This window comes from Ambystoma mexicanum, chromosome 14, assembly GCF_040938575.1.
Source record: "Ambystoma mexicanum isolate Mex_15411 chromosome 14, UKY_AmexF1_1, whole genome shotgun sequence".
Lineage (NCBI taxonomy): Eukaryota > Metazoa > Chordata > Amphibia > Caudata > Ambystomatidae > Ambystoma > Ambystoma mexicanum.
Window position 1 is genome coordinate 480,070,416 of NC_090940.1, and position 24,393 is coordinate 480,094,808.

At 45.5% G+C, this 24,393-nt stretch overlaps 1 protein-coding gene across 1 annotated transcript in view; it reads right to left on the minus strand.

The window, feature by feature from the left end:
• Positions 1–24,393, minus strand: part of AK7 (adenylate kinase 7) — a 1,456,966-nt gene that overhangs the window by 1,362,917 nt on the left and 69,656 nt on the right. The window contains exon 3 of the mRNA XM_069637722.1: positions 15,297–15,405. Coding sequence (XP_069493823.1) covers positions 15,297–15,405 — 109 coding nt within the window. The remainder of the gene's footprint in view (positions 1–15,296; positions 15,406–24,393) is intronic.

The following is a 24,393-nucleotide window of genomic DNA, read 5'->3' on the forward strand; positions in this document are numbered from 1 at the left end:
CCCTCTGGAAAATCGGTCACCTTGAAGATGCAGAAAAGATCATGCACCCAGACTCGCCTGACGAGGCACCACAATCAGCCCCAGAAGATGCAAGGAGTGAGGACCCTACCTCCTCACCGAAACCTAGGCGGGCTTCCTGGTCGAGGGTACCTAGAAGTGGTAAGAAAAGATGGGCGGCATCAGTGACAAGGCACCGAGGAAACACCAGTTTCTCGACACTACAGACCTGATCGCATAGTCCCGTGTCCGCTACTTGGTGACAACCCTGGGTGGCGAGTCTCGAACCCTTCCTCGCCTAAGACAGCATGCCCCTTCGAAGGAACGCCGCCAACTCTGATAAACAACATGAAGATCTCAATCTCGCAGCGGGCCCTCTCACGGCCCATGCCCATTTCCAAGGTACAGTCCACCTACGAGTCCTTGGAATCAAACACAGTTCCTGTTTTTTGGCCCAGCCATGTTGGCTGAGGGTTTCCACTTGGCTCGGTTGGCCGGGGATGGGGCCGAACTCCAAATTTGCACCCCTCCCCTCAGTTTAAGTTCCGACCTCCCGTTGGAGGCCTGGGTTAAAACTCCAAAGAAAGGGTGTCATTGGTCTATTGCTACTCCGACATGATGGCCAACTCGTGCTCATCTCAACCCCCTTGCTTAGATTCCACAGAGGCCACAAATCTTGCCCAAGACCATCAGACCCTGAGATTTATTTCCCTCAATGTTAGAGGGTTGCACGCTCCCGCTAAGCGCAAATCCATACTACAGAAATTCCCGGAAGAGGATGCTGCAGTGGCGTTATTACAAGAAACACATCTGCTCGCAGCGGACTTCGGGTGTCTACGCTCTAGACCTTTCCCTCTTCAATTTATTGCCTCGGGCAATGCCAAAAAAGGAGGTACAGCAATCCCCTTCACGAAGGGGTTGAATCCCCAGATCCTGGATACAAAACTATGCCCCGAGGGACGATATGTGGTGGTCAAATGCCTGCTACTGGGTCAACTATATACATTCATATCAGTTTATGCCCCCAATTTCGGACAAGCAGCCTTCTACGACTCATTGGGCAATGTCCTCTCCCCCTTTTCTGAAGGTCAGACTGTATTTGGAGGGGACTTCAACGGGGTTCCAGACCCTACAAAAGGCAGATCGCATCCTCCCTCCCTGGGGGATTTCACCCTTGTGCTTCGTCTCCTACGCTTATTCAGGACCCTTGAGGTGGTAGACTCATGGCGGGTGCTGCACCCCTAGGAGAAGACCTTCTCCTTTTAGTCATATGTCCCTAGGACCTTCTCAATGATTGACTTCCTCCCAACGTCCCACAAGATACTAGCATACGTCAGCAATGTGGCCATAGGGTCGAGTAGTCTATCCGATCACGCCCCAGTGACGCTGGAGATTCAGGCACAAGAGACAACTCTTAACTCTCGACACAGATGGACCCTATATGATCCAACACTCAATGAGATGCCACTGAGGGACTCCATTGCAAAGACGATTAAGAACTTCCTCAGAGAAAACCTTAAAGAAGACACCTACCCAGCAAACACCTGGGACGCTATGAAGGCGGTGGTTCGGGGAGAACTGATTGTGCAAAGAGTTGCATTTCACAGGAATAGATGACAAGCCTGCCTGATCCCTGTAGAGGAACTCCAAGAAGCAGAGAAAACTCACAAAGAAAAAGGCTGGACCCCAAAAATGCAACGAGCCATCCGCATTGCACGAAAGAAACTAGAGGCCCACTGTGCCAAACATACGGGCCAACTACTGACTAAAAACAAACAATTTTATCACGCGAAGAACAAAGCAAATAAGCTACTAGTGGCCAAACTAGCAAAAGCAAGGAGGAATAACACCATCGTAGGGCTGCGTGATCAATGGGGTACAATACACTATGCTGAACAAGAAAAGCAACGGCTAGTGGCGAACCACCTGGCACAGGTAATGACCACGCTGCCACGAAACCCCAAGGAACAGAGGGACTATCTGCAGAAAGTGGCACTCCCCCAACTGAAGGACTCAAGCCGGGACAGCTTAGACGCCCTGATCACATGTGAGGAGGTTGAAGAGGCCATAAAATCTCTGAAATCCTGAGCTCATGGCCTGATGGATACTCTTCCAGATGTTACAAGATCTTTAAGCCCCAACTAATTGACCCTCTGGTTGAGCTTTTCAACTCCTTTACAGAAACTGGCAGCGTAACCCCATCTATGTAGGAATCAATCACCGTCCTTTTACCTAAACCAGAGAGGGACCCAAGAGACCCTGCTTGCTAAAGACCGATCGCCCTACTAAACAGATGCCAATATTTACTTAAAAATTCTTGCTAACCCCCTGTCACAGACTTTGCCAGAGATTATTCACACTGATAAGACAGGCTTTATTAAAAATAGAACTGCAGGGCACAATATCCGAAGAGCCCTGGGCCTGGTAGACCTCGCCTCCCGGGACGCCCAGAAATTGGTATTGATGGCCCTCGACACTACCAAAGTGTCTGACAGAGTTGATTGGGCCTAGATGCGCGACACCCTGGAGGCCTTTGATTTTGCCCAGCGTTCCAGGCTATGGTCCTAGCCAATTATAAATCCCCGAAAACCCTCTTTAGAATGAATGGCTCCCTCTCTGACCAAATTCCCCTGACCTGCGGGACCAGGCAGGGATGCCCACTGTCCCTGCTTCTATTTGCATTAATCATGGAACCTTTTGCCCAGAAAATCAGATTGAATAATAGTATTAAGGGCCTGCAGGTCGGCCCCTCCAAACATAAAATCGCCTATACACTGACAATGTCTTGCTGACCATCTCAGAACCTCGTCCCTCGTTAGGGCATGCTCTCTCCGAAATAGATAACTACAGGAGGGTCACAGGCTTCTCCATCAACTTTGATAAATCCGTAGCTCTAGGGATTGGACTATCCCCAGACAAATGGGACTCCTTAGGCCCCATTATGCCCCATTCAATGGAAAGTTAAAGCAATCCCCTATCTGGGGGTACAGGTCCCCGTAAATCTAAAGGAAACATATCGCGCAAACTTCCACACACTCCTTAGAGAGCCGGAGGATGACCTGAAGCAATGGGCGTCTCAGGAAATCTCAATGATGGGGCGTATTACTGCCTGTAAAATGAACCTCAATCCCAGATTTTTGTATGCTTGTTCGTCCCTACCGGTTACAATCCCATTGCCCGCCCTCCGCAGTCTTCAGAGGAAGATGCTCTGGTTTATCTGGAAAGGAAAAGGGACTAGGATTTTTTAAAAGACGATGCTGGGTAACTCAAAGCTGGGCAGACTGGGATTCCCGGACTTGCAGGCCTATCAGGCGGCAGCACAGCTAGTGCACACCAAAGCGTGACACAACTACTAATCGCCCTAGATGGGTGGAGCTGGAACAGTCCCGCTTGGCTCTCCCCCTGCGCTTTCTTCCACAACTCCCACCCCCACTGCAGCGGCGATGGGATGGCTTATTATCAGCTACCAAACACACCGCAGGCGTGTGGGACTGGGCCCCGAGGCGTAAAGGAATCCCGAGAGGTCTAGGCCCCACCTCCCCAGTGTTTCACAACCGAGTGTTCTCACCTGGGATAAACCCCCAGAATTTTTAAAATTGGATTGCAGGGGGCCTGGAAACACAGCTTTTCGAGGGAGGCCTGCCGTGCACGTTCAAACAATGTAAGGAGACCTTCCAGCTTCAGGAAAGGGATAGATTCTCCTACATTCAACTTCGCCACTGGTGCTCTCACCCCCAAACTCTCCAAGTGACACGCACTCTAACCTCCCTCAAATTGACCCTCAAAGAGCTCCCGACCCGGGGAAAGATCTCCACCCTATACAAACGCTTTTTGGGAGACTTCCTCGCCACAAAGACTCAATGCATGGCACAATGGGAGGCAAATCTGGGGCACCCCATAGAGGACCAATCCTGGTTGGACATTTGGACCCAAACATATTCATCTTCCTCTTGTATCACCAACAGAGAATGTGCCTATAAAATTCTGTTGCATTGGTACTTACCCCCCCCCCAGACATCATATGAATCGGGCCCTTGACCCTGCTTGCTGGAGACTTTGTGTTAAAACTATTCCCCTGGTGGAGAAGATACGTCTCAATCACCCCCTCAATATGCACACAGGTATAAAGAGCGAAATCCTACCTGTTCTTCAAGTCTCGCTTTCAAGTGATATGAGTAATCCACCCGGCGCTCTCTCACAGTGTTGGTAAAATTCGACACTGTGAAAATGCCGGGGAAACCCTCTAGGGGAAGAAAACCCCAAAATGGAGGTGATGAAGAATCGGAAGCGTGCGGTCTTCTGTGGACTTCTAATGAGATGTGATGTTCTCTGTAAGTTGTCCGTGGGGTGTCAGAAGTCTGTAGTTAGAACAAGAAGTAACAGTTAGTAATGGGGACAGAAATCACAAGAAAGGTTAAATGCGAAAATAAGAGGGAGGTTCTACACAGGAAGGCTAGTAGGAGGCCGAACAGGGTTGCTCAATGTCCAACGGGAGAGACGCGAAGGAAAGAGGAATCCGCGTCCAGGAAGAAGGGTTGCCACTATTGAATTGGAGGCCTTGGCAATGAAATGGGCAGTGTCTCACCTTAAATACTACCTCACTGGCCGGAAATTTAGATTGATCACAGATCACTCTCCATTAACATGGATAAGCCTCCGCAAGAACACCAATGCACAGGTCATGTTCTCAGACATGCAGCTCTATTGTTTTATGATAGAACAACGAAAAGCAAGAGAACAGGGAAATGTAGACTTCCTTTCCGTTTCCCAATAGGTGCTGAGAGAACCAGCAGCATTAGGGGAAGGGTATGGATGAATCCAATGGTGTCATCACTCCTTTCCTGGCGTTAACCTCCTCCCATGTGGCCAGGGGGACAGCAGCCACTACCTGATCTTGACCCTGGAGGCAGCTATATGAGGGAGGATCACATTGTGGATGGAGCAGGAACGCAGAGGGAAAGCGGTCACGAGAGAGAAAGCACCAAATGACTGTCACCGGCTGGCCGCGGTAGGAACAAGGAATGCCTTCAAGAGCCGGTGAGTCCATCCAGGCACAGAGGCGACACCAGGGTGTACTGGCAGCCACGCCAAATTCAAATAATTGGGAATAGGGGAATTGAGAAAGAAAGAGAAAAATACCATTTTGTAAAACCTGATAAAGAATGAAAGAACATTTTGCAAAAAGGGAAAGTGATCTAGAAAGGAGAGACTTTCAAATTTGCCAATGCAGACAGTATAGGTATATGAAAATCCCAGACAAGACAATATATATCAAGCGGAATATTAAGGCTAATAAGGCAAATGCACAGGTCTATCAAGTTTGGAAGTGTGAGGAAGAACACACCAGTGAAAATCCCTGGCAGGAGAGTACACCAGACAGTTACACGAGTGTGATGGAAGTCCTGGTAGAGAAGGATACAGGCACAGACAAGCGGAGTAGAATACAGAAGTTAAAAGGGTCCTCAGAAGGATATATCCAGTCTATCCAAAAAGGCTGCATGAATCCATAGAATAAGGAGTTAAAACCTGGCAGAAGAGTACACCAGGTATCCCGACAAGAGAAACACAACAGTTGTGGTGGTAACTTTTGTTGAATTGAGAGAAACACCAGGAACTGTTACTTGTGAATAAATAAAACAGTGAAGAAGAATCCAGTGGATGGGAAGTGTAAGGAACGCATGGCATCAATAGTAAAACAGACACAAGTGACCACAGTTCAAGATTGTTTATTGAACTTCAACAAGGGTGTGATAAACTCCTATGTAATCCTAAATGTACAGATGGGAGCAAGCTACAACCATCAAATAATAATAATACTGTCCTAGTGGAGTCCAAATAAAAGGCCTGTACTAAAAAATAAACTATTGACAATCCTTACTCTAAATACAAATAGTGTGGGGGTAGTGTTTATGAAAAAGAAAGAAGTGTTCACAAAAATGATATGTCAGGGTGTTCAGGCCATTTGCCACCCTTCCCCACGTTTTCAGCACGGGACAAGGCAGTTCACTCGAGCAAAACACACACATCCGGGCCTTCTGTGCCCAAGTCTCTTTACTTACCAAAGTCTCTTGATTCAGAGGGCCTGATGTATCAAAGACAAAACACAAAGTTAATTTCCTCATATAAGTACTCGATTCAGGTGATTAAACCTGGATCCCCCTGAGCAGGGCTGAGATCCTTTTTTATACCACAATCGTTACTTTGGACCCCCCCTCTTCTGGGCTCAGATCCCCTTCTCCAATGTTCTGAGAATATTCTTTCTCGGGTGACTCACGGTTCACCCCAGATCCCCCTCAGCCTGGCTCTGACCAATTTCAGTTCATATTAGCTATCTAAGACTTTCAAATATGCAAGGGGTTTAGCTTGACCCTTTGCAGGACCACTTTGATTTCACAATTCACAATTTGCATTTGCCACCTCTCAGTTGGATACCTAACAGAGACCTTCGAATGAGCAGCCACGTGGTGCCAGACCACTCTGTATATGGTATCTATCTTGGCTTCAAAAGTTCAGTCACTCCTTGGATGTTCAATTATATTTGTGTTGCTCATCACATACGCGTCACACACAGTTCTCTTCAGATTTCTTCATACAATGATGCCTTTTGCAACCTTGGTTCTAACACAGACCAGTCTGCTATCAGTCCCCCAAACTCACCGGCTGTGCCGACTTCACTGGTGCTGCTTTGTTGTACGAGCCAAAAATGGTACCATGGCAACACAGGATCCTGCATCCATAGCTTCCCCATCTATTTCTCTTCCGTCCTGATGAAGGCCACCCAATCTTAAGTACACCAGATCTGCTACTAGGGGCTGAAACACACCCGTGTCGACATTTCCTTCCACAGTGTTTAACGTCTACACTGTCACTTCAAAGCTGTTTAAATCAGCTAGTGTTGAATAAACCTTCCGGTTCCAAAAGATTGTATGGGACCAACCTGCTCTTCTTTTGCACATGTATGGTCAATAATGCTTCAATTTTTTGTCTTGCATGTGCTTTTGTCAGCCAATTTCTCCAGATCACATGATTGTCATGTTCTATGAAATTAGGATTTCTTTTTATATTAGGCGATTAGTTCTTTTGATACAAAAATTCTGTTGAAAACTTGATGGGAGAGAAACTGTTTTGTAAGAGACTGAGTGTCATGATCTCTGCTTCCAAAAGGTCAGGGTTTTCCCAACTCTCTTGGAAGCAGATCCATAACCCAGGTTACGAGTGCCAACCAGTCCCAATTGGGACCTTTTGGACCCAGTCCTGGCGCCAGTGGCACCAGGCTCATAAATATGCCCAGTCCCAGCGCTGGAAGCGCCGGGCTCATAATGCTTGGGTGGACTTACCTGCAGCAGACCATGCTGCTTACTTGCCTGCCAGTTGAGCCTCTGATCCTCTTCTGTTTGGAACTACTTTTCCTGTTGGGTGGGGCTGGAGCCACTCCCTAGATTCAGAACACTGGAACTCTTCTGGAAGGCAGGAACTCTTTTCTTACCAGGAACTCTTTTCTTACCTAGGCGTGGCTGTGGAAGGAGACACCTAAGCACTACAGGAGGCTATTTAAACCACACCCGGTGGATGAATCTTGCTTTGCGTTATTCTGCAACCTCTGCAGCAGGACGCTCATCGTGTCTTCTGCATCCGGTCCTGGGCCTAAGGAAAAAGGCTTACCATCCTGAATCCAGTCTTCAGCAACACCTATAAAGACAAGAAAGAACAGGTTAGCATTCCGGTATCTGAAAGGCAAAGGCTTACCATTCTGAATCCAGTCTTCAGCAACACCTATAAAGACAAGAAAGAACAGGTTAGCATTCCGGCATCTGAAAGGCAAAGGCTTACCAACTCTTCGCACGCTCCGGAGGCCTTCGGCGCTGCATCCCGCATCTGAAAGACAAAACAAGGTGCGTTTAAAGACATTGGGGAACTTTAATACTCACGTGCCATTACTCCTTTCCACATCTAATCCAGTGGGTATTCCGGCACCCTGCAGCCGCTCCGAACTCGTACCTGCAAAATAAAAAGACAGTTAGAGCGCATCGTGAAGCAGGCAACAAGCGCTTACTTACGTGCTTCCAGGCGCTTCTATTCATCACACGGGCTCCATCTTCAACTCACTTCAGCCCGTCATCCGCCATCGCCGGAACCCTGCAAAACAAGAGACATCATTACTAAAGACTTTAAAGACATTTGAATGACTCGAAACTTACCGTTCGTGCAGTAAACGACGGACAGCAGTCCTCTGAAGTCAAGAGGCCTGCGCTACCTATCCAGTGAAGAAACTGGTTACAGCACCCTGCCCCGAGGTAGATGGAGAGCTCGGCATTCACTTACCTAAGGTGAGAGCGTTAACCTTTGGGGGTCTACAGGAGAGGAGAAGAGGAAAGAGATAGGGACACCCCAATAACCCCAGTTCATTAACCCCATATTTTCTATCTGCAGACATCTTACTCTACACGTCAGGCATACAGTACACAGAGGTCCAGCCCAAAGAGCCAACCGGGTGCTACACATCACCTTTGAAGATACGGTAGTCGCCCAGTCAAGACCGGCGCCTCTGCGAGAATCAGGTGAGCGTTACACTGAGTCACTAGAGGTTGTCATCCATTCGGTACGCCCTGATCAATTGTGTACATTATTACTTGACTTGCCAGGAGCCCTATTATTTACACTAACTGAGTGTCCCTTAATGGGATCCACTTATATGATGCATTTAGGAGAACATGTACTCCACCTGGATAACATTAAAACTAAGACATTCTGGTTACGCTATTGAAATACACAAAGTAGATCCCTACACCCAGACCTATATCGGGTCTGGTTAATGGTCCAAAAGAAACTGCCTAAGTGAATAGAAGTGATGGTGGCCAGCGCCGAAATTGCACTAGTAGAAAGGATGAGAGAGTAGTGTAAAGAAGTACATTATACAGTAATAATAATAATAATAATGCAGCAAATTGAAATGAAATTATTGGGGCTTAAAAGTTAGTTTTAACATAGCTGGGTTTTCTAAGGTTTTGTGGTATATGTTATTTATTTTTAAATTCCTTTAATGTATGTAATTATGGACACTACGTTCATCCATCACCTATTTTTTTCTGCTGCACTTTAAAAAACAATGAATTTTTAAGGCAATACAATTTTCAGCAAAAAAAGCTGCAAAAAACACTGGGGATGAATGAACATAGAACCGTAATCATGATAGTAATTTGAAAACTATTCAGTGTTAATTTTAATTATTTTATTGAGATTTTATTTGTAAATGTGTAAAGTTTTTTATACTTTAACACATCAATAATAAATACAATATCACATTAGAGAGAACCATCAATGCAATGTTAAGGTTTTCACAAACTCACGGCAGTAGAGCATTGACCCCAGCCCTTGATATTTACAAATTTCAGGCTAGAGCCGCTGCTTTGTATGTTGCAGAGATATGAGGATATTCAAACTCAGACTTGGCTGTAACTGAGAATAAATGTATACCCCTCTCTTGCTCTGATATACAAAGAGAAGGATCCATCAATCGAAAGAGCGGATTTGAAGAGCGGGAATCGCCAAGGAACACCAGCTGTAAGCATAAGAGTACAGGTGTCAGCTAAATGGATGCTAAGTATCATAAGAAAATCAACCAGACAGTAAAGAACTAACCTGTGGGCCCAGGGTGCCAGTAACAGAACTGAATAGTATCCGGGTGTTAAGAAGGCTGGAGTTTGGCGTATTCGGTTCCTCTGGATAGGGGGGGCTCTAAGGAAAGTTGGTATATAATAAGAATCTAACCGGGGACCAATTTACAGGGGTTCGTAAAAAGGAAATGTTTCTTACCTAAGGAGTGCAAGGAATAGAATGTGATCCGTAAAGAAAAGACCAAAGCAATCCAGTAGTCCGAGTAGGAAACAACTAGCAACGGAAAGGGAAGGGAAGTTAGTATGGTTAAGGGACCTGGTTCCCAGGCGGCACGAGGGCGCTCTAGCGGCTGGGAAAGTGCATGTGGGATGCTGCAGAGCGTCTCTAGTCCAGTGCACTGATTTCATGAGGGAGTAAAGGAAAATCCAAGGCTGTCCTTTAGACAAAAAGGTAGGTCGGTGTTGTGCGGGCGGCAGAGGGACCAAGAACAGCAGGCAGGCGGAGTCCAAAAGCGAGCAGCAGAAGTCATCATTGTGCGGACAGCAAAGAACAAGTGTGTGAGACAGGCATGGTTAAATTCCAAAGCAGCGTTGGCCATGGGATATCAGGTGAGACAAGGCTACACAGAAAGGGAGTCCGTGAACGGGAAAACAACAAGGAAGTGGAACAGCAACACGGCAGATGGTTCGCAACTTTAATCAGAAGCGGCAATGTGTGTGTCCGGCCAAGCTTTATTGAAAACAGGAGGCGGGGTGGGAAGCGTGACTCATTATCACCTGACCATGCTTGTGCCTGGTTCCCTTGGCAATGGTACGAGCGGAAGCCCAGCCCCTTCGCCTAAGGGCACGTTCCAGTTGTTGCCAAAGCAACCTCCAGCGTTGTAAGAAAGAGATATCGCTGGTGCAGGGAAAACAAGAAAATAGGGGTCTGCGATGGGATGATATAGGCAGTGTACGTTGAGAGCGTGGCACGTTCATGACAACATCACCCCAAGAGCACACCAAATGTGTTATTATAAACATTTATTGCAGAGGCGAAATCCCTAAAACCAATCTTGTATTGGATCAGTTTATGGATTTCCCCAGATCTAGTAAAGTACAAAGGTGAATTGACTGACATACAGACACAGGAAAGAGGATCATCCCTCTCTTGGTTTAAGCATATACAATCAGTGTTAGCCTCCTTAGGCATGATGCATTAATGGCATAATACCCAAGATATTAACATCGGGATGAAGCTAATGGTACAGACATCATACAATATTTTACTACAAACGTGACCAAACAACTTTCCATGGGGCACGAATACTGGAAAAATAAACATGAGTTTGACTTTTAAGGGGTATTTAGATTACATCACTGTGCCTCGGGCATGTTCCTTAGATCTGAGATTCGCATGGGCATTCTTCCCCTTAGCCTATTTTATGCTCTATTGGAGTCCATTGTATCATCAGTAAATGTATGCAGAAGGAACCAAGCTCCCTAAACAAATATTCTGGAGATGTCATGGCAAATGCCATTTTGGAAAATGTGTAGTTTCCTTAAGCCAGTAGATAAAGTATGCTGTCCTTCAGGAATTACTTGTGGCGTTGGCTCCCAATAGACAAACAGACATAATGTGAAGAAGGTGAATGGGACCAAACAAACACAATTAGTGTGCCAAACCAATGTTATTTACTTCACGCCAATGGATTACTCTTTGATGTCAAAGTGTGATAGCATATAGGCCCTGGGTCGCAGAGGCAGTGCTAGCGGTACCAAAGAGGATGCCAGGTGCGACAACTGGTACCCCTAGCTAACCCTAAATGACATCCATGAAGGAGTTATGTTTACATTTTTGTTTGCAGATTACAGGCATGGTAGCGGGAGAGGGTGGGGGACTGCAATACTGAAGTGGAGAATAGAGTGGCGAGGAGGGGAGGGTTCACTTGAGAGATTGGATATGGGAATTGAGGAGGCAAGGAAGGCTACATTAAGAGTTCCCTGAGGAGTGAGTGGGAAGATTGTGAAGGAAGTAGTCAGAGAGGAGAGTATCGAGTTCCAACTAGTGGGTAGGAGAGATTGAGGAAGTTGGAAGTCACAGAAGTGAAATTGCGGTTACAGTGAGAATGGGGTAAATTAAGAGGTCACAAACCGAGACTAAAGGGGGCCTGAGGGCTGACGAATAAGAAGGATGTTGAGAGGGGGCATTGGGAGAACGTTGGTGGTGGTGAACTTAAAGGAAAGTCAAACATTCAGAGGTTTGAAGGGGACAGTGTGATGGGGCATGTTGATCCTTAGGCCAACCCCACCACCACTTTTGGAAGAGTGTGAGGAGTTTGAAAAGGTAGCAGAGTCTGCGTGCAAAGCAGTAGGGGTAACTGAGTCGTGAGTGGTCATCTTTCCGTGATACCCATTGTTGTAAGAAGGACTTCATAAGATACAAAGGAATCAGCAACTAAGGAGCATTTATTACAGCTACATTGGGCATTCCAGAGCCCAAATGCAAGAATACTGGGGGAGAGGGAAGGGCAGGGGCAGAAGAGGATAATGCAGGGGAGGCTAGAGGGATAGATAAGATTAGCAAAAGTAAGTTCACCTGGAATCCTTTGTGGGTGGAGCGAAGCACAGGGACAAAATATAAAGAGGGGGTGGCGGGAAGAGAGAGATGAGGGGCTTGGGCATGTATGAGAGTATGTAGGGAATGAGAGAAAGGTAAAGAGTGGGAGTAGTAGCAGTTGGAGGAATGTGTTATGTATTGTGAAAGGATTCATATAAGGGCAGAACTATAGGAGAGCGTTGTGAGGCAGCCGGGTGCGTTTGTCACAGAGAAGGTATGCAGAGTGCAGTATCAGTAGGAAGAACTGGGATAGGTGTATGCAAACTGGAGGAAATACAGGGTCATGAAATTCTAGATACATAACTACAGGTTAGCAGTACTATAAATGGATTATCCATTTATATAGTTCCATTGGTGACCAAAATGAAGATTGCCAGTGTATAGAGGGCAATTAGTTACAAAGAGGCAGTTTATTAGTTTATATAGGGCCACAGATGACTAAAACACAGATTGTTAGTTGACAAATGGCTACAGGGGACCACAGTAAGGCAGGATGGGGGCAATAATGTCAATGAATGACAACACTCACTTTGTAGTTTGCAGAGGTCTAGGGGAGCTGTGTATCCATGAGGAGAGGCCGAAGGACCTAAGAGACCAGAACAGGGTCAAGCAGAAAATGCCCTTTGCTGTGTCACCCTTTGCCAAACAGCCAACAATGTTATGACTAATGGGAGGGATTTAGGAGTGCACCATGGGACTGCAAGGCCCAATCAGTCCCTTGCCTGAACTTGTTATTAGAGGTGTTTGGGACAGGGCAGGGTGCAGTCCAGTGGATGGTTGAGTAGAGGTTTTGTTAACCTCCAGCTCCTAGATGAAGCGAGCTTCACCCCCAGATCTTCCCTCACTTGTTCCCCACACTATTGTTTAGTGCAGATGCTTGGGGAAATCATATTTCGTTGTGTGCTTCTCACAAGGGCTGCGATCATGTGATATGACTTATTGTTGAAGGCCCAGGCAAGGCTATTTTCCAGCAGGAGCGGGCCAGACTGGAAACATTTTCAGACACGTTTCGGGATATACTGTGAGATAATGCCTGTAGAGCCTTCATTTAAATTAAAAAAAAAATACACACGTTATAAAGCTGTTACGGGGATGACAATTTAGCCTGAAGTAACTCTCTAGAATGTTTCCTAATGAAACCAATTCCGTTGGAGGTTTTGGTGAGCTAGGCCATTGATGGCACATATAGTGTTCCCCAGCAGGCAGCAGGAGGCCCTGCAATGCTGCGCTTCGGAAACACGCCACCTTAAATCAGAACCAGGCATTATTCCTCTTTGACTATGCCTTACACCAACAACAGAGGCTCAAGCATCTAGGATCTGTCCCATACGGATTTTTCGAAATCATAAGAGAAGGATTGGATTGGCATGCTCCAACATATGAATGTCAGTCTACCGTCCCGGACTACTTGTCAGTCCAGACGTTTTTAATTCTATGCTGTGATTCCAGCTTGCTCAACACGAGCCTACAGGAACCTCCCACCACAATTTGTTCCATCCTGGTGAAGGCCGACATAACAGCAACTACATAACAGCTCCATATGGCCGAAACACAGTCGTGTTGACATTTTGACTTTAGGTCCCAGTGTCTAACCCATACACTGTTTAGAATTGTGTAATTAAGCACTCTTTATTGATGTTGTACATTTGTTCCCATGTGATCCTTCAAGGATTGAAGGGTATGTATATGTTCTGTATCATGATCCGAGGTTTTTGTCTTGGGTGAGCACCAAATGCATCATATGTAGATACGATCTGTGAATTGTCGAGTTTCCTGGAAATATGTTTTAAGTTGGATGCAAATTTATATTGTGTATTAAATGTCTCTAAAAATAAAAGTAACCAGTCTGTGATGTGGAAACCAGAAATAGGAGTATGTTTCAGGTTCTGTGACCCTGCTCATTTGTTTATTTCTAACGAATAGTGGAACTTCAAACAGGGTAAGATATATTGGTCTGAGGTGCTGTCATGAATTAAGGATGTAGACTGGTTTGCAAGATAAATTTGTCCCTCTATTTGTACCATTTGGTCACTGTTATGAAGAAACTAGTGAGCTTTGCCCCCTTACCTCCTACATGGTTCATGACATGCTGCTCCCAGTCACAGTCTGTTCTTGGAAGCAATCATTTCATCCACCTCACTGAGAACGCTTGGCTTTCTTTAAGTGTGTGAATTTTACATTATGAATGAATTGACGTCCTTGATGAATAAAACAATGCTGAACTTGGACATGGAATGGCTCTTTTTCCTAATCCAAATCCGCAGAGCCCTCCCCATTACAAGAGAAGGGGGTAAGGGACGAGTTCATTGGCCAAGCACGGGGAAGGACAATTCAATCAGAGATTAAGTGAGGTGGTGTTCTTCAGAATTTTTATGTCCTCAAAGAAATAGTTATACTGACATGTGCTACTAAACATTAAGTATGCAATATAGGGGGAGGGAGTAGGAGAAGGCTGACTTTAGTAGATTGTGCCCGAAAATGTATCTGATTTCATTTGGGATTCTTACGATTGTAATGATTATTGGGGACATGGAGGAAATTATCCCCTTTGGGGTTATGGTCACTCAGGTTGATATCCTATTTGTTTTGGTGCAGTGAATTATACCAAGTAGGTTTCAGACAAGGAAAGAGCTAGTTGATATATTTATTCCTAAGAGGGCCATTTGGAGATTGTTCGAAACAAGACTGCTTTATTCAGTTTCTTTGTCACAGACTAGAAGTAAATGGTGCAGCTTGGAGTAAGCCTACGTTCCCATTCCCACGGAATGTAACCTTTGGCAATCATTTAGAACATGCCTGTGGAGAGGTTTGGTAGCTTCACAATTTCAAATATTTCATCAATTTCACTTTAGAAAAATGCAGATTTAATCTCAGTTATAGGTTACGAGGTCTTTCGACACTTAAGCGAGAGTGGATCAATGACGCTGGGTAAATTAACTATTAGCACATCTTTCCTGAATGTGTTTTTGAATTTTCATCACTTATGTAAGATGTTTTTTTAACTGTACGTAACCAAACAATTGTCAATAAACTTCATTCTGAAAAAAATAAGTTCGGACAACACAATAAAATAAAAGTGTGCCAACCTGAAGCAGCCCAGGTGGCTTCATCAATTTGTTGAACATCCTCTGTGATGTTATAAACAATGACATCACACTGCAGCAAGTACTTTAGCAGCTCTTCTCTGGAAGTGGCCTGAAACAAAAAGGCACATATTTGACCAAAAAGACCCTTTACATTCGAATAGCTTACGATCTTCATATCTTTCTCTGCTGATGTTGGTATGGAACAATGGTTTCAGCTTATCCAAATCAGTAGTTTGATTTAAAAAAAAAACAAATTATATATATATATATATATATATATATATATATATATATTTGCATTGATGTTGGATTTAGCAACAAACTAATCAAGGAGTCAATATTTGATCCCAATTATTTTTCCATGAAGAGTTTATTAAAGATTCACATATGATAGTTTATTTATATAGCAGCTATTCACAATGTGTTTCAAAGCGCTTCAAGGCAAGGGTGGGAACGAGGGAAAATACAATTACATTCTTACAGGACAAGAACAGTAAGATTGTTAAATTAACTATCGTACTTGGCCTGACGACATTTCAGATAGTGCAAGAGCTAAGCAACTCCTTCTCTAATCTGACCCTTCTCTTTGAGTCCCTTCTTGCTGACTTCTCCATTATTATGCTGGTGGACATCAACCTCTCCAAGCCCTCTGCAGTCACCTGCCTTGAACTTAACTCCTCCTATTCAACCACAACCTCCCTGGCCAGCCTACCCACTGTGCTGGGAACTCACTTGATCTATTCTTTCTCTCTACTTAGCTCTTCTCCTCTGACCTCTCTTGATCCCTTTCCTTCAGGTCACTCCATTGCTCACTTTAACATCTCAGTCCTTCCCCACCTTCTACGCATCCCGACACACACGACCTGGCTCCCTTGCTCAATGCTTGCAGTTCGAAGTCCACTTTGGTAGCAACCTCTTACTGGAACAATTCATCAATACTACTGCCTCTGCTGCTTGTATTAACCTCAACATTGGGAAAACGTGTCCTTTTCGTACTAACAACTCTACAAAAACGCTAATCTCCACCCTTATATTGAGCAAGCTTGACTATTGCTCAAGCCTACTCATTGGCCTTCATCCCTACTCCTTCCTAGCTCTAGATAAAGTCCTCACCTTTGCTACCTCTGGTCCCCCGTTATGTTCTGTGTGCCCCCCCCCCCTTTGCGCCCACAGGTGTTGCCTGTTTGGCTTGCTTCTTCTACCCTGCTCCCCCTGCACCTCCATCCAGACAACTTCTGCAGGAGTCTGTCCTGATACATTCTGGTTTCACCATCACCATCTTGTGGCCAATACTGGATTTGACTTTTATGAACTTCATTGATTCACGGCGCGTCACCCTTTCTCAACTCTCATGCTGGACTTCCTTTGCATCTTGTACTCATGGTGGCCCTGAATCATGCTGTTTCCATCTTCATCTTGTATCCTGGCTTGCAACATTATGTGTTGCTACTGACTTCTGCAGTTGTATTCGCTTTACCCTCTTGCTTCTCCACTATTTTTGACTACTACTCTCTGTTCTCTCCTCCTCTCCCTTTTCCTGTCTCCTCCCCTTACTTTCTTCTATGCATTCACTATCAGAATTGCCCCTGGTTCTAGTATGATAGCAACCTCATCTGTCTCCTTCCGCTTACTTGTACCCCCCCCCCCCACTCGCCCCTCCAGCACTATCTAAAATGTCGTCAGGCCTCGTACGATAGTAGCTTGTTTTGTTCCTCCATTCCCTTTCTGCACCCCTCTCCCTCACCTTTTGTTTTTCCCCGGCTCTACCAGAAATATCACATACAGATTGAAAAAGATTTAAAGGCAGACAATACCGTTTGAACACATCAGCTAGCATAAAGCACAAATGTCAGAAAAGCAAAAAAGTAATACTCCACCTCCGTCACTCCTCTTCTGCACAATCACAAATATCAAGTCATAAAAGTCTTGCAGTCCCCAATTTGTATAGAAAGAACCATTTGAAGCCAGGAGAATGATTGAAGCAGTGTTCACTTATGTACAATGCTAAGTCAATAAAGATATTGACGATTTATGATTTTACCCTTTCCCTTTGATCTTAATCCGTCACTAGTGTATTCCATAGCTTAACCGACCACAATTTGATATCTCGGAATATGGGCGATTTCACTGCTTGAAAATCGTCAGGTGGCACAATCAGCATATGGATGTATGGCTTGCTTCACCTGAGAGCAAGTTACACAGTTACACACATCCACACCACCCAGATGGACCACTGTAGGGTCATGAGGAAGCTCCAGGTACGCTATCTGTTTAATACAGGATAAGACCTAAAACCAGTATGGTTGCACCATGCAGCAAGAGCACCAGAGATGAGATAATATTATTAAACAGTGCCGCTATCGCGAAGACACTGCCAGGAAACAGTGAAATCTGAGTGATAAATTGCATTAATTCTAACAAAGGTTAGATATCATCTTATCACTAGCGCATATGCATTTTCTTTCACTTTTGTGTAAAGAGAAATCAAAGAGGCCTAAGGCCAGTTGCTGAACCAGAAAATACCTTTTAGTTCAAAATGAATATTTTCTTTCCACTTGAGCATGTAAGAGTGTTTAAAATGGGATTCCCAGTGACATGCATATGGAGATACCCTGTGGCCCAGAAAATCTATATGTAAATAGTTGATGCAGGCCCGTAAAAACTCTATTTTCATTAAAGATGATGTTACGGTTATGTTATGTGTTTGCTTCTATAGTGCCGGTAGCCCAAGGGCATCGGGGCGCTTTACACAAAACAAAAACAAACCGACAGATATATAAAGATCCTACACTACTGAAAATCTCCCGGCCGGAACATTGGTTCAGAAGTTCATTCCAAGTGGACAAAGTTCACTTAAATAAGTGAGATGCCCAATTATGTAATTGTAGATGCTGAACATTTTGCATTTCCAGGAATACAAATTCAGAAATACATTCAGTGAAGACTTGATATTAAATTATCGTTTAACCAATCCCTTTTAGCCCACTCTCTGTCGAGTGTCAAGCGTTCTCATGTATGAGAACTGTGACAAAATGTCATTTTTCAAAAGTGGAATTGGAGGAGATACTGCCGCCTTCATCTCTTTTTCGTTTTATGCTCGACAGTATTCCAGTGTTATAAAAGAAATTGTGTAGCTCCTGAACCGCTCCCACAGCAATTTGTACATGATTGCTACAGGGTAGATTCCAGGGGTATGGTAATGTAGATTTCATCCAACCAGCACAATTTGTTTGGAGAAGTGTGCCATCTAACCAATCAGCACTAGAGCGCATATGAGCTGCTTCCAGGCATATTATAAAATTAGGTTATCAAAACACCCCATTAGTGCCCCTGGAATGTTTCTAAAGTCCTAGAGGACATAGTAATATTGAACAACCTGTGTGCAAATAGCCCCAATTTGTGGTGGAATCCTGAAACCATTTATCCCTTCAATTCTGTGCATTTTCTGATTTTATTCGGGCCATTGGTTCCATAAGGAACAAACCGAGAAAGACAGGAGGCAGATCTGCCTAGTGCCCCTGGGACTCAGAGAATAGGTTTTTCATTGTGTTTCTTGTCTTGGGACAGCTAACGTAAGCCTCTATATATCTAGCAAATTCAGATAGCCTCTACATATCCAATGAAGACACATTTCTGAAATACTTGAATATAACTTCAGGCCACTAGGTCATCTGCCTTTTCATCAGGCAAGCAGATATGTCTCTCGCTGAGCAATGTCAATCGCATTTTTACCAACTTGCAGTCTAATCCCATGAATGCTGATATAATTACATTAAGATCTTTGCCATCTTGGACATTCTCCACAGGATAGCAAACATTTGCTTCTAGTTAAAGAACACTTTGTGAACAAGAACTTGATTGGGAGATTCTCTCCCAATCAAGTTCTTGTTCACAAACAGCATTCTCCACTTTTCACATGACATTCAATGGCTGGGACGTTACTGCTGAGATCACAACTGGCTTACAAATGTCTTGTTCGAGTTCTTGGAGTAACTGGGTAATGTCTCACTTATTGGCCAGGCTGGTATCAACACCATGGAGCGTCTCTGCCCCATCACAGTCTTTTGGAGGGGTTGTTGTGAGGGGTCCGAAATGTGAGGTGGACAACTTTGTGAAGGTTTTTCAAAAGATGCCATTAAACAGTTGGCCACACTATCCCTACCCTGAAGATGATTTTCCTGCTTAAAATAAACTAAAGGACATACTCTAACAAAGGATATCTGTCCTTCACACATACAGTAACTCAATAAGGTAATGCATGGCAGATCAAAGGTGTTAGGCAGAAACCTGTGCAGTTCCCTTTGGGAACACTGCAAAATATTTAGGACTACAGGTGTTAGCAGTAAACACACTTGGTAGCAGTCTGTACCACCCAGATTTACCTGGTAGCTGTGGCTGAGCAGTCAGACTTCCCCCAAGAAGAGTTAGGCAGTATGCAAAGTATACACAATAGGCACAAGCAAACACTGACCAGAGCTTTGGTATCAAAGTATATTTTTATTTAAAAACACACTGTTTGAAACACTCCAGCACTCTTATTTGTAAAACACTCTAAACACAGTTACTATTATGATATATACAACCCTTATTCCTTATCAGACAAGTCTTAGTTAACACCACTTATTTCCAGACAGAGGTGAGCGCTTAACTATAGATGGCACTCCAATAAGTTCATGAAAAATGGAGGGAAAAAGACAGAATATGTGAAGATACACCACTCTAAGATTTAGGAACACTTTTAGCAAGGCAGAAGAGCAAAGTCACTGGTGAGCCAAAGTCCATAGGCTGGGCCCACTCTTGGAGAGAGCAGAGCACAAATGTGCCCAAGATCACACAGTTACACTAGGCTTTGAAAGTCTTGCAGAGGGTTCGAAAAGAGTTTAGAGGGCTCAGAAAAGTTTAGCCAGGGTGTCCCAGGCTAACCCAGGTTCGAAAGCCGGGGGCTAAATCTACCTCGTACAGTCGGTGGCAAGGGAAGCCAGGCGGAACACGGTACCTTAAGTGGGAAGGATCCTCCAGCAGTGGCAGTTGTTCCTGGCAGCGGGTGCAAGTCTCGGCGTCGTCCAGAGGAAGAGAAGATCTCGTCTTGGAGGAAAGATGAAGGTTGTTGCACTGCCAGGGAAGAAACCAGCCACGGAGTTTTACGGTTAAAGGTATTACCCCTTTATTTCGCAGTCGTGGTAAAATGTGGTATTCCGGGTGCCGGGGTGCTTGGCACAGGCAAGGCGGCCACGAGAGGCGTCGGGAAGGCGAAAAGACGGTGAAACTGGTTATCCCCACCAGTCAAAGGAAGAAGACTCTCCGGCGGGAGATCTCCTCTGTCGTTGGGAAAAGTGGTGAGACGGTTCCTCAGGGCTCCACCGGTGGTGTCGTCGTAGCAGGTCGGCTCAGCTTCTCCCTCGCCAGATTCTTAGGTCCTGTGGCGACTTCTGAAGTTCCAGTCCCCAAAGCCCTGCTTTTATGCAGAAAACCCCCATTCACTAAGCCTAGCTGTCACTCAAACATGCTAAGTGGTGAGCCGGCCGGCACACCACTTGGGCCAATCAGGACGGAGTGCGACTTGAGTTGCCTAGGCAACTCAGTCCAGGGTGCCTAAATCCCCCTCCACCCCTCCTAAGTACCCCAGACAGAGTGGCACCACTTTGGAGGGCTTTGGTGGAGAAGCCCGCCAAAAATGTGGAACAAAGGGCTCGACTTGGGTTGGAGTCACAGAAGAGAACACAAACGCCATTTTAGAACCGTGTTTTGGCAAAAAATATCAACCGGATAATTAATAATAATTAAATAAACCGGCGGTATGTTCGAGGCTATCGTAATTAAATAAATAAAGATAGTAGCCTTGAACAATGGGAAAATCCCATAGAGAAATATTTGCGGTTGAATATAAAAAGTAGTATCCACTGCCACTAGCCAAAACTCGATCAGCGGGGACGGAGACGTGCCCCCTCGACTAACAGACCGCGGGGCAATGGAATTGCCCCGGCCAATACGTCCACAATATGATGGTTTGTACTGGCTCTGTTCAGAATTCAAGACTAGTAAAGTCTATGGTGACTTTACATGCCCTGGGAGCCAGTAGACAGTCCCAGGGTATGGAATCTATACTGGGGGGTCACTATGACATCCCTGTGTTACTGTTATGAGGGTGCTGTGTAACACATCACAAAAACACATGAAGCCCTATGGAGTAAGAGACCCCATAGCCCATTAAACACATCTAGAGTCAAAGGAATACACTCAAATCATGTCCAAGAGTGAGGGTAAAAAATTAAACCCTAAAAATCCAGCAAAGCTGCTGGGGGACTCACTAGGATAGGAAATTCAGCCTAAACAGAGAATTCTCCCTAACAAAAGGCAACAAAAATATATCAGTAAAATTCACAATATGCGAACAGTCTTTCCTTATAATCTGGTTGAATTCCCCTTCCCCAGATTCAAGCTGGATTCTTCTCCACGGTTCCAAAACGAAACAAGGAAATCCTGAGTTGCAACAAAGTTCGAACACAGTTCTTTAGAACTTCAACGTGACAACAGAAAGATGCAACACTCCAGTGGTTCAACAAAAAGGAGCTTTCTCTTCCTTTTCCAATAGTAAGAGTCACAATAAATCTTTTTCACTTTAACAAAGAATACTTCCCGAGTTCCTCAGTAGAAACATAACTTGTCTTTGTTCGGATGCTTTGCAACAACTTATTATTTCTGAGGAAATAAAACTCCTCTACAGCAGTTTTATACAGTTCGTTCTTCAGCAACAAAAGTCTGTTAGAATAACTTGTTAACACCACTTCACAGCACTTCATCAGCTTCTACATGGTTTGCATTCATGCAAGGCCTACTACTTCAAAGGTTTGCCATACAGGTACACTCCCCTGCTGTTAAGACTTGATGGCCGTGTAGATGATGAAACCTCTGTCCCCAAGTACCACACGAGCAAAATAGCAATATTACTGCTCGTGCAATCTTTGAGGCCACAGGTGTAGAGTACCGTCAGCCTGGAACCAGGAACGCCGGAAAGACCCCCCTGACCACTGTAAGGCAAGCAACCAGGTTAGACAATGAAAGCAATCCCAATCAGAGCAATACAATATCACTACAGAAGGCTTACCCAATGCAGGTGACAGGGTACCCAGGATAAGGTGAATGGGCAGGGGTCTGCAATAGTCGAAGGCAGTAGGCGACAGTTGTTACACAGGATGGCACTCTAGTTGGATGGTTATAACACCTGATGCAGGAGAAAAAACATGAACCAAAGGCGGAGCCAGGAGAGTCGAAATCAGTCCGGTAAACAATCCGAGTGTTTCGCGTGGGGAAGCGTGAATCGAGGGACTGTGCGGTGTGTGGGGTGCCTGAAACTGAGGGACATTTTCTGCTTGCGTATGAGAGGCATGTTGAGGAGAGAGAGTTGATGAGGGTTCGGTTGTCTGTGCTGGGAGTGGCTGAACTGAGTGGGAAGGCTTTGCTAGGAGGGGTCGGGGTGAGAGGCAGAGAGAGGAGCAGTGTGCTGCTGGATTTTGTGGGGCAGACGGGGCGGTGGGAGGAGTTGTGAGAATGTGAGGGCTGTGTGTAAGATTGGTGGGGTAGGTGCACATCATCCTTTTGGATGGGGAAGCACCTGCGTGGGTCCGCCCACGCATTCGATAATTTGAAGAAGAGGTCAGAGCACTAAGAGATAATGTCAAATGCAGAGGAAAATCCGATAACAATTCCAATGGAAGGCCGAGGTCAAAAATCCGAGTAAGTCACCAGAACAAATGCAGTAGTACCAAAGGAAGGCGAAGAGGAATCCGAGAAGCAGTCCGTGGTCGTAATAATCAAGAGCAACAAAATCCATGAGAACGCCAAACAGTACTAACGAAGTCAGCTGTGAAGCGCTGAATGTGAGTCAGTACGTTCCTTTTGAATACGAAGGTGATCACATGATTCAGTCACGTGACCATGCTCTGTGGATTGTTTCTTTATGTGCAGCTCCTGGACACGTGACGCATGCTCCGCGTCTCACTGCTCTGACCAGGCCCCTTCCTGGTCACGTGACGAGCCCAGTGGTGCCGGTGCCTCGGGGGCCCGGTGGCAAGCTGCCACAGCACTCGCCAATGTAGGAAAGGGGACCGCACCGGGCGCAGGTCCCTCCGAGAGTGCCAAGTGCCGTTGCCCACTCGCCGTCAGCAGACCTGCATAGGTAAGTGGGATCTAGTCTGTCTGGGAACCTGAAGTGTTTGTTGTTTCGCTAACGGGGCCACTAACGGGGGGGGGGTGACACCTGCCCAAATAGTAATTCACAAACAGCAAGTGCCTCTGTGGTTAAGATCAGTTTACAACATCTTTACAACAGCTTTTGGCTTAAAGCAACGAGTACGCGCTTGTCCAGTGCTTCACAGCTGATCAATCCGGCCCTGTTTGGCATACTTTTGACTTTTTGATTCACGGCTTTTGGACTACGGATTGCTTCACAGAGTCCTCTTGTTTTCTCCCTGGATTGTTTGCCTACTTCCTGTTGCTCCTGGTTTACTGACCTCTGGACTGCTATTACTGGTTTTTCTCCTGCTACTCCCTCAGAATCTTCACGACCATCAAGTTACAACAGCTCTCCACCGTCAGCAGGAACAGGAGGGCTGTTGTTGCCGGCCAATGGTGAGCACTCACTGTGAGTTTGCCTGCGATCTCCCAGGTGTCCCGGGGGGGGGCTTAGTCGCTGCTCTACAGGGCAACGCTCCAGTATCATAGGAGCCTGCGACACTCTCCCTCTCCCCTTCCAATAGCTCATCTAGCCAGTGTTCAGCCCCGATACAGATTCTCTTGTCGGTTTGCGCCACTAGCCAACTGTTCTCTTCAGCGCAGCACAGTGAAGGGAAGGGGGAACCACCACGGTCCGCTCTTGGATCGCTCCCTCTGGCCGCACACGCTGGTCGGGGAACCCCGCCTCCACACCGCAGCAGTCTTCATTTCACTGTCGATTCAGTATCTCTGGCTCTCAGGTGCTGTTGTATTCCAGAGTTCCTCCAACTTAGGCAGGAGACATTCACACATCACTTGGATCTCATATGAAGGTAATGGCAGATCGATCGGGGCAGGATGGAGACCGGATTGTGTAGAATTGTCT